The sequence below is a fragment of the Mustelus asterias genome, chromosome 7 (assembly GCF_964213995.1).
Source record: "Mustelus asterias chromosome 7, sMusAst1.hap1.1, whole genome shotgun sequence".
NCBI classification, from domain to species: Eukaryota; Metazoa; Chordata; class Chondrichthyes; order Carcharhiniformes; family Triakidae; genus Mustelus; species Mustelus asterias.
The window spans coordinates 104,443,884-104,462,891 of NC_135807.1; the positions used below are offsets into that span (position 1 = coordinate 104,443,884).

The window sequence follows — 19,008 nt, forward strand, 5'->3', positions numbered from 1 at the left end:
TTCATAGTTTGAGTGCCACTCTCCAAATTTATCCTTTTTTAATCTAAAAGTTACGACTGCTACACTTTAATTGAAAATCAAATTCATTATGTGTTAATCATTTGGTAACACATTGCAAAATTCACATTCTCTTGTCATGGAAACTGCACTGCACCTTCCTAAGGGACACTGAGTCAACCCAGAATAAATACTTGTTTGTACAAGAAATTTATACCGGATGTTGATTTGATTGCACAGCCTGTCTCTTTATCTGTGAAAGTGTCCTTAAAAAAACTGGAACTGCTGGATATGCACAGAAAGTTAGTCAACATCCGAAATGAAGGACAGTTCAGGATTTGAATTGTAAACTTACATTAACTGGACAGTAATCTGTCTTTAGTAAACTTCTGTCCAGACCAATGTTTATTTCTCAGCCAACAGGACCAAAAGCAAGATATTCAGTGTCCTAGCAAATTGCTATTCATGAGATCTTACTATGCACAAATTTCCTGCAGCATTTTCCAATGTAGTTCATTGGCTGTAAAATACTTCGGGATATCCTGAGGATGTGCAGCTTTATTCTTTCCGTTTTAAACATTGACTCCCGTGCTGTGCATTTTCCAGCATTTCCTTTTGCCATAAAGTTTAATTTTATAACTTAAGAACAAAGCAGAGATTTACCCCTATAAATAACTCAAAGCAAGGAAAAGTTATCAGAAAATAACATGGAAGCTTAAAGTCTTTCAAAATCAAGAAGAAAGCTTCAGTTCTCCACAAATGAAGAGAACCCTGTCACACACATTGTCTAATCAATAAACAGTTAATGGCAGCTCCTGCCAACGATATCTGTAGAGCTGCACTTTGATTAATTTTTATGGTTGTAATAATATTTATGGGAGAAATTATTTATGATCAAACAGGTATTGGTGGAAATGACAAAAATTGTTTAGACCATGAAAATTGTTGGATTTCGAGACTTCTCTTTAAGCTAAGATCACATTTCTCCATATATACGTTGAGACTAAGGCCAGATGTTGGAGAGGCTTAACTACTGGGGTCCAATTTCAGCTTCTGGGCAAAGGGACTGCAGAGGTTGTCTCCTGTCCTCTGTTCCCATGAATGACTCCAAAGCCTCGAAGGTTTGCTAAAAAGATCAAAGTAGTGTAACATCAGACCCATAAAGCAAAAATGATGGAAATGGAGACACTTCATGCGTGCGGGAAGTTCCTCATGCCCCTTACTTTTCAACACTGAAGGATCACTGTTAATCAATGCTATTGAACTATAAATGATCTTCAGTGCGCAAGGACAGACAAAGAAAAATAGGGAAAATTGTACACTTGCAACGGTGGACTGCTTTGAAAAGAGAGTAGATCAGGGAACAGTTTCCCTGACGCATGTTTCTGTCAAGAAAACTCCCTGTTGGGAACGTGGGATCATTCAGTTCAGCCTGTAGATTAAATTTAACTAATTTACCACAAAACCATAAAAGGAAGGTGGCTGTTCAAGGACTGTTGTGAGGACCCTACAGGGTTTAATTGAGTTCAGTGACAATCATTAATTTTTTTTCTTCATTTATACTTTACGATGCTGATCAAAATGATTGATGTCAGCATTGAAGAATTTTCCAATTTGAGTAATTTGTGTATTCTCCCCAAGTCAGGTTTGAGCCTCAGATACCCATTGCTATCAAGTTAATGTTTCCACTTGTTATATCAGCCTTTGTTTTTACCCCTCTGAGTATTATTGAGAACTTCTACTAAATTGTTAGCAGTTTTATACTTTGGTTACCATTATGTTCAGGTCCAGAGTTGTAACTCATGACATGTGAAACCATTCCAACTGCCAGATCTTACTAATCCGATCTAAATTTTAATTTGTTCGGCAGAAGAGAATGCAAAAACGCAGTTCTCTTTATAGGCCTTTCAAACACATTCACTTTCTTAATTTCAGAGTTATCTTCTCAATTTGCCTTGTATAAGAAATAACTTCCTTCTAGTGCCATCTCAAATGGTCACATGATGTTGGAGGGTCATGTGCCAACATCAACACGATTGGGCTTATGCTGATGAGTTACAATATACCTCCAAGAATGAGTAACCACAAAAAAAACAACAGATTTCAAGATTTATTGATGGACTATTTATTTATTTATTGAGATTCGTCACAAATCATTCCAATACTGTGTGTAATCATCTCAAGCCTTTATCCATTCCACTTTTCTTTTTTGCCTAGATGGGCTTCTTTCGTCGGAGGTACAAGGAAATCATTGAAGCCGAGAAAAACAGGAAGGACAGTGAAGAGAGTTGGGACTGGGTGCAGAAAGACCAATGAGCTGCCAGATAATTCAGTCACGTGACACGCATCAGACTGCTTATTGACCCTGCTCCAGAGTCTTCCATATGTGGAAGAGGGAATCCTTCTCCAGATTTTTCGAAGATATGATGATTGTGTATTCACGTAATTAAACAGCTGGAAGCATTCCTGAGGCAGGCGTTGCAGATAGAAGATCTGTTCTGTGGTGTTTAGACTTCCTTTAACATGCATCAATGAACTTCAGAAAGCAAAGTGCTGTGAAGAACACAGATTGAAGATGGAGGAGAATGGGATTTACAACAATACGACCCTCAGGGGATTGAATTCTCTTTGTGCGTTCAGTAAAGAGAAACAGATATTTTTTATAAGAGAACATGTTTGTCCAAAATGTTTATTCCTTTATATTTTTATCCAAATGTAAATTACTCTTATCCATTTCTATAATAACTCACTGCACTGATGTCTTGCTCAGATCCTGAGTGATGACAAGTCGATGAAGAAGCTATTTTATCCAAAGGTCTTTGCAGTAAGGTCAATCTTGATTATGAAAATTCACGACCACATGCAGAGTTGTCTAACCCTTTCAGTACTGTATATCCTTTGCACTTTGCAGCAAGCTATTTTCCATCATCTACTGTCTGAAATAATGATAATGCAATGTCCTATACTATACAAGCAAAATATTCAAACTGGTGGGGAGTGTTTAACTTAGTGCTCCTGGGATAGGTCAGAGAATATAGGCCAGGGTTTCTGTACCAGGTCACCATCTAGTGAACCCCTGATGAAAGTTTACTGTTTGCTCACGTTGGATGGAGATAAGATTAAGCTTGGCAGTAATTTTCTCCAGAAGTTGAGTAACTTATTGACACTCAACTGTCAAGGCTCAGATAAGAATAACTTGTCTGAGGGTGCCGGAGGACAAGTAGTGTCCATGGAAATGTAAAATACTACTTGCACATAAAAAGGCATTGTAGAATTCTTTACAGAGTGAGGAGAGAAAGTCTGGAAAACACAAAGGAGTTAGGGACTGAAAGCTGAAAGCACAGCCAAAGAGGATGACTTTCAAAATGCTTTTGGGAGCAGAGGAGGAGGGAAGAGAAAGCATGATAGGAGAATTTAGGAAAGAAATGGAGTGCCTGCCACAGGCAGAGTTGAAGGATTTAGAAAGCAACAGGGAAAGTGATAGATAATCAAGAGGGGCACTTCTATGTTCGTGCATGTTACCTGACTACAGGATTTTTATTGTCCATTAATCCTTCCATATATCGTAGTTCAAGATGGTCTTCAATTTGATTTATTGAATCTTGACATTTCTGATGATCTAACAGTATTAAAAAAAAACTATCATTCTGTTTTCTTACCTTTATGCCATTGTCAGCACCTTCTACAGTCCTCCACACTGCCATTCACGATTCTTCTGTCTTGTGCCCTACACATTTTTGTTGCAAACTCTCCTAGTTCCCACCAATCACTGACCTTTTACTCTGTTCCACCCCTTCTTATACATTATATAATCCATTACATTTCTCTCGCTCTTTAACTCTGACTCAAAATGTTAACTGTGTTTCTTTCTCCAAAGATGCTGCCAGACCTGCTGAGTTTTTTCCAATATTTTCTGTTTTGATTTCAAATTTCCAACATTCAGAATATTTTGCCTTGGGTCTGTCTTCTACAGAAAGGGTGACAGCATTGAGAACCAAACTCAAATATTGTGACTTCAGTGTTTGGAAGTTTCCAATGTTGTCATGTTACATAGGCTGGAATTGTCAGGCCGATCACACCCTGCCACCACTGCCAGCAAAAATGGAGAATTTGGTACTCGGCAAATCTCCATTCACTGCAGTAGGACCGAAGAACCCCAACTGCAGACAACATAAGGTTCAGTAATTTCAGTGGGCTATTAATTATATTTTTGCTACATTGCAGTATGCAGGACTGTAATTTCAATGATGTTTCCAGATTCACAGTTATAGAGAGCTTAGGCCACAAAAGTGGTCATAAAACATTAAACCTGCAATCCACACTCCTGTTGAATGAGGCGGTGTGCTAGGAGCATAGCATCCCCGAATTTACTCAGGAAAGTATTGAGACCAAATATTCTATCTAAACTTATTGAATGCTGGATACTTAGGGGAGTTAATTTCCCATGAATATTTAAAATAATTAAATTGATCATGTTGTACGTTTCAAAATACTTACATTGTGAGAATCTCTGGTCATTGGATACATCAGGTTAATTCTGAAGCAAAATCAATGACGATAAGCTGAGTGAATTTATAACTGCAGAGGTAACTTTTTCGCCTGTTCATATGCCACTGTTAATATTACACCAAGCCAAACAAAGAGAAGCAGTTACATCAGCAATGTGGGGGGACAGATGCTGTATCACCATTTGCTTGTGATGCCACTGAAAAAGGATCCATGAATGCTAACTCAAATAGCACTGCTCCCTCATCTCTGTTTAGTGCTGACATCTTTAATGACAGTGAAGCACTGAAGATAAAATGGGAAATTAAAAGTGGAAGACAGCAGTTGAGGTGCAGCAAGAGGTGTAATGTGATTTTTCTTCAGTGGAGTCAGAATTAACTGCCAATTTACTACTCAATAACATAACTGTCTGAACATAACATCATGATGTCACCACACCATACATTAGGCAAAAAGGCACTGTGGATCAGCATATATACAACACTGGAGGCTTCAGAAAGACCACCTACACAGTTCAATGTAGGAGACTTGCTCGGTTGCCTCACTATCCTGAGACTAGAGCTGCATCCGACAGTCACCCAAGGCCAGAATTGAACCCAGGTCGCTGGCACTGTGAGACATTAGTCCTAACCACTGTGCCACCATGCCATCATGTGGTGCTAAAGAAGAAGGCAAAGTAGTTTTGATAGAGGATGTTTCAAAATGGCGAAGAACAATTTGTACACAGGGCGGCATGGTGGCACAGTGGTTAGCATTGCTCCCTTACAGCGCCAGGGACCCAGGTTCAAATGGGTGAGTGTGTGGTGTTTGCACATTCTCCCTGCGCCTTTATGGGTTTCCTCTGGGTGCTCCAGTTTCCTCCCACAGTCAAAAGATGTGCAGGTAAGGTGGATTGACCATGCTAAATTGCCCCTTGGTGTCCCAAGGTGTGTAGATTAGGTGGATTAACCATGGTAAATGTATGGGGTTACGGAGAGGACCTGAGTAAGATACTCTGTCAGATGGGCCGAATAGCCACTTTCTGCACTTGTTGGGATTCTATGATGTCCACTCTCTTAATACATGTACATGGTTATATACTGGAAGTACTTAAATAAAAAGTTTCCCCTTAAATTTCTCACAGGATGTATCCCAGATTTTGACTGCAACCCAGTGGTTAGTTTTTAAAAATCGTGTGCCTGTTATTTTGATTATAGTGTACTTTAGGTGTCAGTCTTGGCTCAATGATGACACTTGCACCTTTGGCCAAAATTGAATTGAATTGATTTATTATTGTCACATATATCGGGATACAGTGAAAAGTATTGTTTCCTGCGTGTTTTAACAAACAAAACATACCATTCATGGAATACAAAGGGGGAGAAGGAATGGAGAGGGTTCAGAAGATAATGTTGAAGTTACCGATAGGGTGAAGTGAAAGATCAGCTTAATGTGTGATAGGACCATTCAAAAGTCTGATGGCAGCAGGGAAGAAGCTGTTGTTGATTCGGTTGGTAAATGTTTTCAGGCTTCTGTATCTTTTTCATGCGGAAGAAGGTGGAAAAGAGTATGCCCGGGGTGTGTGGAGTCTTTGATTATGCTGGCTGCTTTTCCAAGGCAGCAGTACGTGTAGACAGAGTCAATGGATGGGAGGCAGGTTTGCGAGATGGACTAGGCTACGTTCACAACCCTTTGTAGTTTCTTGCAGTCTTGGTCAGAGCAGGAGCCATACCAAGTTGTAATACATCCGGATAGGATGCTTTCTATGGTGCGTCAGTAGAAATTGGTGAGACATTTTCTGGCCATTCCTGCCAGAGTGATCTTCTGGTCCTGTGGATGGCGACCCCTCACCGTGGTTTTCCCAACAGCGGAAGGTGCGAACAATGGGAAAACCTGTTGACTGCAGCAGGACCCGAAAATCTCACTGTCGGCCAATGGTAGGCTACCTCTGCCACTGCAAAACACCACAGGGGAACAGAAAATCCCCCCTTCCCCCCCATGGATCAGATGGTTGTGAGGTCAAGTCCCAGTCCAATTACATGAGCATGTAATCGAGGCTGACATTTTAGTGCAATACTGAGGGGGTGCAGGACAGTTGGAGGTCCTGTTTTTGAGATGAGACATTGAATTGAGACACCTTTTGCCTCCTCAGGTGGCAGCAAAAAATTCCATGACATGTATCAAACAAGAGCACAAAGTTCTCCCAGATTCTGCCAACAGCACAAAGAGAAATGCATTGCTTGGCCATTTATCTCATTGCTGTTTGTGGGTCCTTGCTGGTGAAAAGTGTTGCCACGTTTTCCCACATTGCAACAGTCTCTGCATTTCAAAAGTACATCACTGACTATAAAGTGCTTTTCCCTGACCTGAGGCCATGTGGAGACGTTCTTTCTTCTTTAGCTCCCACCAGTCCAGGTTGAAAGGCAATAAAATAACCGAATGTCAATTGAGATGTATTTCTGTAGACAATACCCTGCATGAGAATGTGATAGATAAACCTAGCAGTTTGGCACAGATCTGGCATAACCTGACTCCAGTAACATTAAACATCCTCTAGTCAACACCAAATCATGTCCTACAATAAGGAATATTGAGAAAGAGGATTAAATGCAGTGCCAGCTTGATTAAGAATGTTGCAGTTTGTGAAGTCAGTAACCTACTGTGCTGTATAGGAAATAAAATCCAATTGCAACAGCAATCATTGTGAGCTGAAGATTCTTCTTGGAATCAATGAAGGATCTATCTTTCCTCATTTTTGTTATATAAAACGCCTTTCATTCTCCTTTGTAAGAATGGATAGGACCATGAGAATTGCTAAATGGTAGAAGTCCATGTCTTCGACCATCCTGCTAGTTTAATGATACAATGATAACAGACAACTAAACACTTCGGCCTGAATTTTCACAAAGACAGAACGGGTCTCCAGCTCAGCCAAAATAGCGCCAGAAGCCAGATTCCAAAAGTCCCACCCCCAATCCCGCACCCACCATTTTTGCAGCGTGGGATGGGTGGACCATGGAGGCAGCTGCACAAGTTGCCTTCAGTCAGGTCCAATTTTAGCTCATGGAATGTCCAAAACACAACTTGTGGGCTTTAACCCTTTCAGAAAGAGATCCATAACTACGAGAGGGAGAGGTGGTGTACCATTCTGTGTAGGTCCAGGCATACCAATAGGAGAGGTCTGGTAGTCTTTGGGACTGTTGGAAGGAGATGTGAATGTGCATAAAAAGTGGATAAATTCATTGGAACTTTCAAACTCATTAGAACTATCAAGCTGTTAAGGCACTTAGCTCTGCCTATAATATTTTTGAAAAACTGTCTGAATTGTTTAAATAAAACAATATTTGCTGTTTCATTCTGTCTATTGACATAATCTTGCGGGCCACCCTTATAGATTTGTGCTGTATGACAGATTCCACAACCTATCATCACCACCTGTCAGTTCACAGTTTCACTGGCACTCCCAAGTGCTCACAGGTTCTTTGATAAATGTTTGTTTTTATAAGGAATTAAGTATTTGAAAGAAGTTAAATGTGGTGAATGTGTTTTTGTTTTTTTAAAAGTGACTTCGTCAATTGAAGTCTCAAGAACTTTACTTAAGAACTACCTTATTTCATCTGAGCATGGGTCCTGAGGCCTGCCCATGGTGGATATTGAGTGAGTTGGCAAAGAGTGGTAGGCCATCAGAGAGGGGGGTCAGTGGAGGGGCAAAGGCTGACATGGAGGATATTAGGGGCCACGGGGAGGTAGGTGTATATGAGGTGGCATGGGAATCTGGAGGGATGTGTGTTCTTTTTACAGCTGCAGCAAAGTTCAAGATCAGTGAGGCAGCCTTTCACACAGCTGACCTCCACACCTCGTAGCCTCGGCGGCTGCTGTCAAATTCTTCCTGGGTGTTGGACCTGACTCCAGTTAACACCCATCCTCCCAGAATGAATATCTGACAATCTGAATCACTTCCTCCCGACTCTGCGCTCCCGATTCTGGAGTGAAAATTCAGGCCTTAATCTTAAACAAACACAGACACGAGATGAGGAAAACAGCCAGTGGTGAAAAGCTTTGAGAATCATAGGTCCAAAGTCACCTGTTCCTCTCAAGCATGCTGCACTTAACATAGGTCATGAAACCTGATCATAATTTTATTTAGTGAGATCCCGACCTGCATGGATATAAGTTTACGTTACATTTGCGGTGTTATGACTGGCAAGGTTAGATTGAGTCCCTATTATATCACATTTCTTACTGTATTGTGCAAGGATCAGTACATGTAGTTTCTGCAACACTGACCCTCAGTGTAAAATTCCCTTGAACAATGACTGATCTGCTGATAAGTCCAGGGTCGGGTGCGGGAGCAAGTTGAACGTAATACAGTTTTTGTGTCAGGGTGTTCAGGTTTTACTGTTTGTTGTTATGCACCATGAAGTCTTGGGGGTATTGTTTAAATCCACATTGCTATAGATTTGTATAAATCTCATGTTGTTGATACTAACAGGTCTCAGTGTTCTGATTTAGGGTGGCACGTTGTCACAGTGGTTAGCACTGCTGTCTTATAGCTCAGGAACCTGGGTTCAATCCCGGCTTGGGTCACTGTCTGCGGGGTCTGCACATTCTCCGCGTGTCTGTGTGGGTTTCCTCCGGGTGCTCTGGTTTCCTCTCAGTCCAAAACATGTGCTGGTTAGGTGCATTGGCCATGCTAAATTCTCCCTCAGTATATCCGAACAAGTGCCAGAGTGTAGCGACTAGTAGCTTCAGTGTTAATGTAAGCCTATTGGTGACGCTAATAAATAAACTTTAAAGAACTAATCCACCAGAGTCAAACTGCAAAATTTTAAAACACCAAATAAATATATATACAAATATGATTTAGATGCCTGAGCTTTAATGGCTGATTGTCACGGCTCAGGGGTCACTGGTTGGACACCCACTGAATGTAAATCGTGTGACAATTTCTTGTTAATGAGAGGAGACATCTCACTCAGCTACTGCATCAGCTTGGCAGCTCATTCCGTAATTATCGATTCTTCATGTATATGGAATTGGTTTGTTGTTTTGAAAAATATACCGCCACAAGCGACAAGGAAAGTTCTATATAATATTCAGTTATAATGTATTAACCAGCAGTCCAGTTTATGAAGATGAAATATTGTTGTATATTACTTGAGGTAATAAAACTTAGAGTATATATTTATAAAACGTAACCTTTTCAGTCGAAGAAGTGATTATCGGTCCCTTCTTGGCTAATATGTAACAATGAATGTATCTAATATTCAGCAGAGTTAACACAGGTGGCCAACAATGTCTATTTCTTACTTTCATAGCTAGCCAACTTTATTATTTCATTGTATGTAAAGCAGTGGTTCCCAAAGGGTGCGGCGCGCCACACTGGTGCGGTGAGAGAGGATGGCAAGTGTGGTGGGAAGATTCAAGGACAATCGAAGAAACATTTAAACATGGTTTAAACAAGCATTGTTTTATACTTTCTGGATGTCCCATGATCATATTATAAAGTAGTTGTGTTCTATGTTATGAATCAAGTACTGCTAGGAGTTTTTTTTGTTTTTGAATGTATTTCTTATCAATACAAAATGCGGTGTGGCGCGAGCAAATTTTTATTCCGAAAGTGCGGCCCAGTGAAAAAAGTTTGGGAACCACTGATGTAAAGGTTGTTGGCAAGTCTTGCATTTGTTTGCCATGCCTAATTGCCCTCAAGAAGAAATTCTTGAATAGCTGCATTCTGTGAAGTGTTGGTACACTCTCAGTGCTGTTAGGGAGTGAGTTCTATAATTTTAACCCAGCAACAGTGAAGGAATGGCAATGTAGTTCCAAATCAGGAAGGTGTGTGACTTGGAGGGGACCTTGTAGGGCACAGTGTTCCCATGCATCTGCTGTCCTTGTCAGTCTAGGTGGTAGAGGTTGCAGGTTTGGAAGGTGCTATCGAATGAGCCATGGTGAGTTGCTGCAGTACATCTTGTAGATGGTATACACTGCTATCACTGTGTGTCAATGAAGAAAGAAGTAAATGTATGTGGATGGCGTGCCAATCACGTGGGCTGCTTTGTCCTGGATGACCTCCTTTTGAATGTTCTTGGAGCTGCACTCGTTCAGGCAAGTGGAGAGTATTCCTTGTGCCGTGTAGATAAGCTTTGAGAGATGGGTTACTCACCACCAAATTCCCAGCCTGCCTTTGTACTCGTGCTTTGATTTTGTTATCTATACTATGAAAGGTTTTCTTCCATTGAAGAGACTAAACATGGTTTCAGCAATGTTTTCACAAATTCTCAGAAAGACCTTAACTTAAAGTAACTGTCTCTTCCCCAGCTAGTGTTCAGGTAATGTTTGATTAACGATAGGTTCTAAAACCTAGGGCTCTAGGAAGACCTAGTGAAGTTACTTGCAGTTTTAAAAATTAATGTTGTGCACATAACATTCTGCCAGTGCTGAGATGACATATAATGTATAAAATAATGACAATCTCTGCCCCCTTAAGCCTTAGAAAGGAAAACAGAAGGTTAATATGTTTCAGATCACGAAAGTTATGCAAAGGTGATTGTTGTCATGGTCTTTGTGAACTCAGAACACAAGTAAAACCAGCAACAGCAACTATATTGATGGCAGTATATATTGGAAAAAGAATTTACAGCTTTGTAACCTTAATTGAACTGTGCTGCCTTCACATGTGGCTTCTCTCTGGAGAAGTGTGATTAGGGAATTTACCCTTTGATGAGACAGAGGGCAGGATTTTCCAGCCCTATCTGCCACTGGGATTATCCAGTCCGGCTGAAAGTCAAGGCACTTTTGACTGGGAAATTGCATTGCCTATCTGGAGGTGGGGGTGGGGTTGGGGTGGGGGGGGGGGGGGGGGGGGCGGCGGGAGGGGGTTGCATGGGCAAGGAAATCTCAAGCAGATTGGGGATGTATTTTATTATTGCTGGTAGTGTAAAATATGTTCATGGTAAATGGGCACTCACTCTATTGCACCTGACTTCCTTTTCCATCGACATCGATGAAAATTGGGTGTGGTATAAAACAATACTCAACAAAAGGACTGATATAAAACAATATAATTCCCAATGTGTTCTGGAGAGAAGTAAAACTGTTGTCCCGTCACAGAAAACCATGAAAACATTTTACAATCAATAAAGAAACATTTCTTAGTTGCAGTTATTAATCACATTTTAATAGCATACAGCTGCCTCGTCTCTAATAGATTATAGTATGTTTTTTCTGAGTGGACTGTGCCATATTGAACAAGGGAAATGTTAACTAAAATCAGCAGAGACGTTTGTATAGTAATTGTTATTTATGAGTGTGATTAGAAAGAATGTATCAACGTATGTGGCAAACTACTGCCCTGTGGACATTAGCTCAGGGAAATAGTGCAACTTTTATCATATGGCAGTGGTTAGTGAGTTATATTTCACAATATCGCCCAAAACATCTCTGCACAGGTTACTTCAAGAGATCAGGTTGAACTTATAAAAAGGCATCCAAATTAATAAAGAGGTTTGAAACTCTAGAGCTTAAATGATTCTAATCGTAGGTAATAGTCTAGGATCATCTGATGCTTGTAGCATAGCTTGAACATATTATTTTCAGTTGGTTCTCATTGTATTTGGGATAGATAATATTGTATAGTTGGGTATATTAAATATCTACTCATCTGCCTACTTGGTTAAGTTAAGGGAATAATTTTCAGAATTTTCCTTTCTCTCTCTGGAAGATGCTAAGTCATGTAGAGCAGTTCCCCGGGTGCTAATTGGCTTCTAACACTCCTCCTGGATGTCAGAATGCTTTTAATTTTTGCACTGGGGAGAATTTTCAACCATGACTATGACATGCAATGTCAAACAGACGTCACTGAATAACATTTAGGTTCAGAAACCTTGGCTGATTTATTTTCTCTCGCTGGTTTAGGATGTGCATGGTTAGTTGTCATCCTTGAATTCCCACCCACGTAAGATTGACTTACTCAGCATAGATCGGGAATTGAATCTGGAACTTCCTAGCCTGAATGACACTAGATATTGGCTTCACCACTAGCCCATCAAGGAGCTTTTAGAATGTTTACATATTGCTGACCATGTTGAGATACTATATAGGCACACAGCACCACATACAAATTACCCATCAAGTATTTCACATTTAATTTCTGATTAGAAAATGCGACTACTGTTTGTATTATACTTGGGATTTGATTTTCTGTGTTGTTACATGTGTAAGAGCAAGCTCATTCCAAAGTATACTTATAATTATTTCCATCAGTTTTATAATAAAAATGGATTTACTCTAATATTGTGTTGGGTTTTCTGTATTGTTAATACTCTTGGCCTGCTGTAGATTGCAATGGCTATTAACTTTAACAATGTTTGGGAATGTTATTAGATTCTACTTCTTACCTTGAGGAAAGGTGTTGGTGAAAGATAACAGTGGCTTCATAGAGAGGGCATGCTGGTAAATGCACTTGCGATGTGTTCCATAAAGACATGGTGGGTATACCTTTTAGAATTTGTTGCATTATGACTGAAATGTATATTTTGTGATACTTTTGTTACTTGAGCCCCCTGAAATTCTGAGACTCTTCACTCCAATGAATGGCTCACTGTTTTTGGGTGCATGGAGCGAAAAACCAGCCGGACTAGAACTAGCCAGAAAATGGGAGTGCATTGCATATTTGGAGAACTGACCACACCTGGTCCACAGCCCAATGAATGGGACTCCATGCTGGAACCAATGTTTCTGGCTTCTGATACCCAGTTTTGTAAGGGTCATCTTTCCTGTGTAATGCACTTTATCAAGGCTAGAGCCCACACTATCCCTGTAACCCTGCGCATTTACCATGGCTAACTCATCTAACCTGCACATTTTTGCACTGTGGGAGGAAATCAGAGTATCTGGAGGAAACCCACGCAGACAAGGGATGAATGTTGAAACTCCAAACAGTCATCTAAGAAGTCAGCCAAGAGTGTCTCAGCAGTTGGAGGGGGTAAATGGACATCTGATCTCTACTTCTGCTGAAGCCACAGGGGTTGAATTGTTATGACCAGGAGAGAAGGGATGAACTGACTCCCCTCCATGGTTGGTCACAAAAGATTTAAGTTCATTTTTCATGTAAATATGCCTTTTCCAGAATATATTTAACTATTTAAACTGTGAGCAATAAGGAGCCAATCAAACAAGGTTTGCTGGAGTCAAAGAAAGAGCAAATTTATTAACCACTAAACTTGAGAAAATAATAAAGATGTGATGTTAAGCATTCGGCTCTCATGCAGTCATTCAGGCCAACGTACAGGCACAAGCATGCACATGTATCAGAAATAAGGGGAGTTAGAATCCAGTAAAATGATAAAAGAATTAAATGTCCTTTGATTGTCATTGAGGCAAAAATCTTAAATGTTCTGGCAATTTTAAAATTTTTTATTAAGAAGCAGCAATTTAAATATGTGCATGTAGGCTAAAAAGACAGAAAAATCAGTTAACCCTTGACAACCGAAAATAGTTACCGATGCACAGGACAAACTGACTGATAATACAAAGTGAGTGGTGATCTTCTTAATTGATGGTTGCAGCACTTTCTATTTTCTAACTGATGTGTCAGGAAGCTCTTCCCTTGCCTTCCATTATCTGATGACAGCTTCAAAGCTAGTCAGGATCACTTTGGAAACTATTTTCTGTCCAAATGATTTTTTTCTCTCAAGAACATGTTTTAACTTTTACTGAGATATTGGTTTTATGTATAGGTCATGAGATCCAACCTCAATAGGAATGTCCGCACTATAGACAATGCCTTGGCAGAGTTAACAGGTCTTTCCTCTGTTTTTCAGTCAGCAAGCTGAATGAAAGCTTTCCTCAGAACATTTTGAGAATGTTCAATTTCTTAAGATTTTACAATGCTATTCAACAGCGATTTCTTACATAATGGATGTTATTATTCAGATCTCCAGTGAGGAGGCCATGTCTCCAAGGAGCCAACTACTAACTCTACTTCAAGGTGCAAAGAGTTCTGGGAGGTTTGACTGGTGCAGCGTGAGAGTAGCACAACATTTTCCTGAGAATCTTACTAAGCATACGACTTCTTTGTGACAGGTGAGTTATGTGTTAATGGATTGGAAGCCTTTTCAATTAATAAAGACCCTTGGATGATCTAGGAGCATCCTGATTGCCATGTGTGCAGTTGATAATGCCCTGGATCTGTGGGAAACCATGCCGGAGCTGCATTCATAGAATCATAGAAACCCTACAGTGCAGGAAGAGGCCATTTGGCCCATCGAGTCTGCACCGACCACAATCCCACCCAGGCCCTACCCCCTTATCCCTACATATTTACTCACTAATCCCTCTAACCTACGCATCTCAGGACTCTAAGGGGCAGTTTTTAGTATGGCCAATCAACCTAACCCGCACATCTTTGGACTGTGGGAGGAAACCGGAGCGCCCGGAGGAAACCCACGCAGACACGAGGAGAATGTGCAAACTCCACACAGACAGTGACCCAAGCCGGGAATCGAACCCAGGTCCCTGGAGCTGTGAAGCAGCTGTGCTAACCACTGTGCTACCGTGCCGCCTGCTCATTCATTTCGACTGGGCTCATGGGCTGCATATAATTTCTGGTTCAAACAAACATGGTATCAGTCAGCTATCAGATGCAGCAAATTGGGAAATTCACTAAAAACCTGGAGAACCATGGAAGGAGTGAGGAACAAAGGAATTAAGAGGGGTGATAACTTTTACTCTCACTGGCAATGTGTGCCTATTTGCTTCACTTCACTGGAGGTTTGAAGTTGGATGGTCAAATGAAAAACAATCTTAACCCAAATTTGTCATATCGTCTATTTCTTACTTTTTTGCCCTGTGTATGTGATTCTCATGCTGATAATTGCTCATTAATCCTATTCTTTGATTGCAAATTTTGATTAAATAGACTCTGAACATATGTTGAATTACATTTAGCAGATGTAAAACAAAGAAATCCTAAATTATCTTCACCTTTTGAAAGGAACATTTAAACTACATCAGTGGTGAACAGCCTTGAACCTCCCTGTGTAACTACAGAGTGTAGCTTGAAACGTTCTGACACAGTTGCTCTTTTAACAATCGTTGGATTCTTGCTCATGTAGAGCGTACAATTGTACTTTTATGTTACTTTTTTTTCATCAAGTAGCTGCCTGAGTCAGCTGGTGCTCAAGTGAAAACAAATGAAGCCACCTCAATCTCCAGAATCTACAGATTCTCCTTTGTGTGAGTGATCCTGTAGTAATATTCAGAAAGCGTTTGGATTATTAAAAAGTATTTTATTGAAACAAAGATGAAAACAAAACTCTACAAACCAGAAACCAAACTCACAAATCATTTACAATCAAAATGTTAACCTTTGTTCATTTCAGAGACAATGCGCAATCTTACCGCCTCACCATACCGCTACTGGGGGAACATGGTGATTGTGGGAGGGAGGTGGGGTACCTGGTGCCCGGTGTTGGCAAAGAACAAGGTGCTGAATGAGAGAAAGGGTTGGTGGTACGAGGGGGTGTGCGAGTGGGTCCAATGGGAGACTGGGTGTGGTTCTCTTACCCTAGTTGAGCAAAGATCATTCATCTTATTCTGACACTGCTGCCTGTCCTCTTCTGGAGTGAGCTAGTACTCCCCATGGCTGCCACTGTGTCCCAGATGGGGGTGGTGACCCTGCTGGAAGACCATCTCCTGGAGCAGGGGTAGAATGTGCCCCACTTCTTGCTCCACTTCATCCAGCATCTTAGTGAGGTGCAGACCTCTTGCCTGCCAGCCTCTGCAGTTGTTATGGAACATTCCATTTTTCATGCCAGAGTCAGTGAACGCCAGGAGCTTCACAAAGAGTGCGGTCATGCTATGCCACAAGAAGATGAACAACGTCCTCTGATGTACAAGGGTGAATGTCCACTTCCCTGCCCCTCACATCACTCAAGTCCCTAACCTCTGCCATCTCACCTCAAACCCCCTCTATCCCACCGCTCGATCTTCTAACATGGTCACACAGAATCCCCATCAGAACCGTCTCTTGGCAGTCCACATCACACCTCCTAATTGGCCGGGCTTCTTGCCCACAAATGCCACCAAATATCAACCCCCCAACCTAGTCAGGCCACCTTTTCACTCTGTCATCTTTGTGTCCCCATAGGCGAAGATTGCCATCAACAAGAGAGAGTGGGAGAAGACGGGTGGGGAGACTCTGAAATACGAGTCCTCCCGTGAGGAGAGGGCCCTGAAAAGAGCAGGTGAGACTCAGGGACGAGCTGTTGTTGACTGCGAGGACAGCAGATCCAAACAAGTAAAATCCCAAAGCACAATGATCCAGTTGACCGTTCTCGAGTGAGTCTATCATCCCCCGAATATGCACCCTTGACATCTCCATCAGCTGAGACCATGTCCTTTGTCTTGCAGAATCTCCATCAGCTGAGGTTGGGCCATCCAGAGTTGCATCTCACCATGCCACCCCTCTGAACACCCCGGGCCACAGCTCCAGGGAGGACAAGGCATGGTTACTAAGTTTGCGGATGATACTAAATTAGGAGGTATTGTTGATAGTGAAGAAGGTTATCAAAAATTACAAGGGGATCTTGATCAGTTAGAGAAATGAGCTGAGGATTGGCAAATGAATTTCAATACAGATACGTGTGAGGCATTGCATTTTGGAAAGTCAAACCAGGGAAAGATTTATACAGTAAATGGTAGGGCCCTGGGGAGTGTTGAGGAACAGAGGGACCTTGGAGTACAAGTACATAGTTCGTTGAAAGCGACGTCACTGGTAAACAAGGTGTTGAAAAAGGCGTTCAGCAAACTGATCTTCATCTGTCAGGGCACTGAGTATAGGAGTTGGGACATTATGTTCCAGTTGTATAAGTCGTTGGCGAGGCCGCACTTGGAGTATTGTGTACGGCTTTCGTCACCCTGTTACAGGAAAGACATTTATAAATTGGGAAGAGTGCAAAGAAGATTTACGAGGATGTTGCAAGGACTAGTGGGCCTGAGTTATAGGGAGTGGTTGGCCAGGCAAGGGCTTTATTCCTTGGAATGTAGGAGTGTGAGGGGTGATCTTATTGAAGTGCATAAAATCATGAGGGGCATAGATAGGATGAACACGGTCTTTTCCCAGAGTAGGGGAATTGAAAACTAGAGAGCATTGGCTTAAGGTGAGAGGGGAAGATTTAAAAGGAACCTGAGGAGCAACTTCTTCATGCAGAGGGTGGTGCGTAAATGGAATGAACCGCCAGAGAAAGTAGTTGAGGCAGGTTCAATAGCAACATTTAAAAAGCATTTGGATGAGTACATGCATGGGAAGGGATTAGAGGGATATGGGCCAAACATGGGCAGTTGGGACTAGCTGGAGTCAAAGCTCCATGACAAAGGACATGGTCTCAGCTGATGGAGATGTCAAGGGTGCATATTCAGGGTGCAACTCTGGATGGCCCAACCTCAGCTGATGGAGATTCTGCAAGACAAAGGACATGGTCTCAGCTGATGGAGATGTCAAGGGTGCATATTCGGGGGATGATAGACTCACTCGAGAACGGTCAACTGGATCATTGTGCTTTGGGATTTTACTTGTTTGGATCTGCTGTCCTCGCAGTCAACAACAGCTCGTCCCTGAGTCTCACCTGCTCTTTTCAGGGCCCTCTCCTCACGGGAGGACTCGTATTTCAGAGTCTCCCCACCCGTCTTCTCCCACTCTCTCTTGTTGATGGCAATCTTCGCCTATGGGGACACAAAGATGACAGAGTGAAAAGGTGGCCTGACTAGGTTGGGGGGTTGATATTTGGTGGCATTTGTGGGCAAGAAGCCCGGCCAATTAGGAGGTGTGATGTGGACTGCCAAGAGACGGTTCTGATGGGGATTCTGTGTGACCATGTTAGAAGATGGCGCGGTGGGATAGAGGGGGTTTGAGGTGAGATGGCAGAGGTTAGGGACTTGAGTGATGTGAGGGGCAGGGAAGTGGACATTCACCCTTGTACATCAGAGGTCGTTGTTCATCTTCTTGTGGCATAGCATGCCCGCACTCTTTGTGAAGCTCCTGGTGTTCACTGACTCTGGCATGACATGGTCGGCATGGACTAGTTGGGCCAAAGGGCCTGTTTCCGTGCTGTATTGCTCTCTGACTCTATGACACTGAACTCTCATCACTGCACTCACCAGCACAAACCCTGCACAGTGACACTCACCTCGCTGGGAAACGTTAGTGGACAGGCTTCTGGGGCACTCTCTGGTGGGCACCACGCTGCGGTATTGCACATTGTGTGGAGACTGGAACATCCAGGGGAACGGCCAGTCAGAGGCCTGATAGCTCCCCAAGGCAGGTGTCGGGCCTCTGAGAAACGTTCATTCCAGCAATGGTCAATATGCAAAAGCAGAGGCAGGTTTTATAGGCGGGGGTGTCAGCGACCTTCCAGCAAATGCAGGCACAACTAGAGGAGAACGGCAGCCTTGTCTCACAGGAGATGGTGCTGGCATTGTGTGGTACCCAGGCCAACACTACAAGGGTGGCATCCGCAGTGGAAAGCC

At 42.1% G+C, this 19,008-nt stretch overlaps 1 protein-coding gene across 2 annotated transcripts in view; it reads left to right on the forward strand.

Moving 5' to 3' along the window:
* The window catches only part of itga9 (integrin, alpha 9), a 493,651-nt gene extending 480,732 nt beyond the window's left edge, over nt 1–12,919 (forward strand). The window contains exon 28 of one of the 2 annotated variants that reach the window (XM_078216645.1): nt 2,215–3,647. In XM_078216645.1, coding sequence (XP_078072771.1) covers nt 2,215–2,313 — 99 coding nt within the window. In that variant the 3' untranslated portion in view covers nt 2,314–3,647. Of the gene's footprint in view, nt 1–2,214; nt 3,648–12,864 lie in introns of those variants that run through there. The other variant, XM_078216646.1, reaches the window with a different exon arrangement.
* Nucleotides 12,920–19,008: the final 6,089 nt, after the last annotated feature.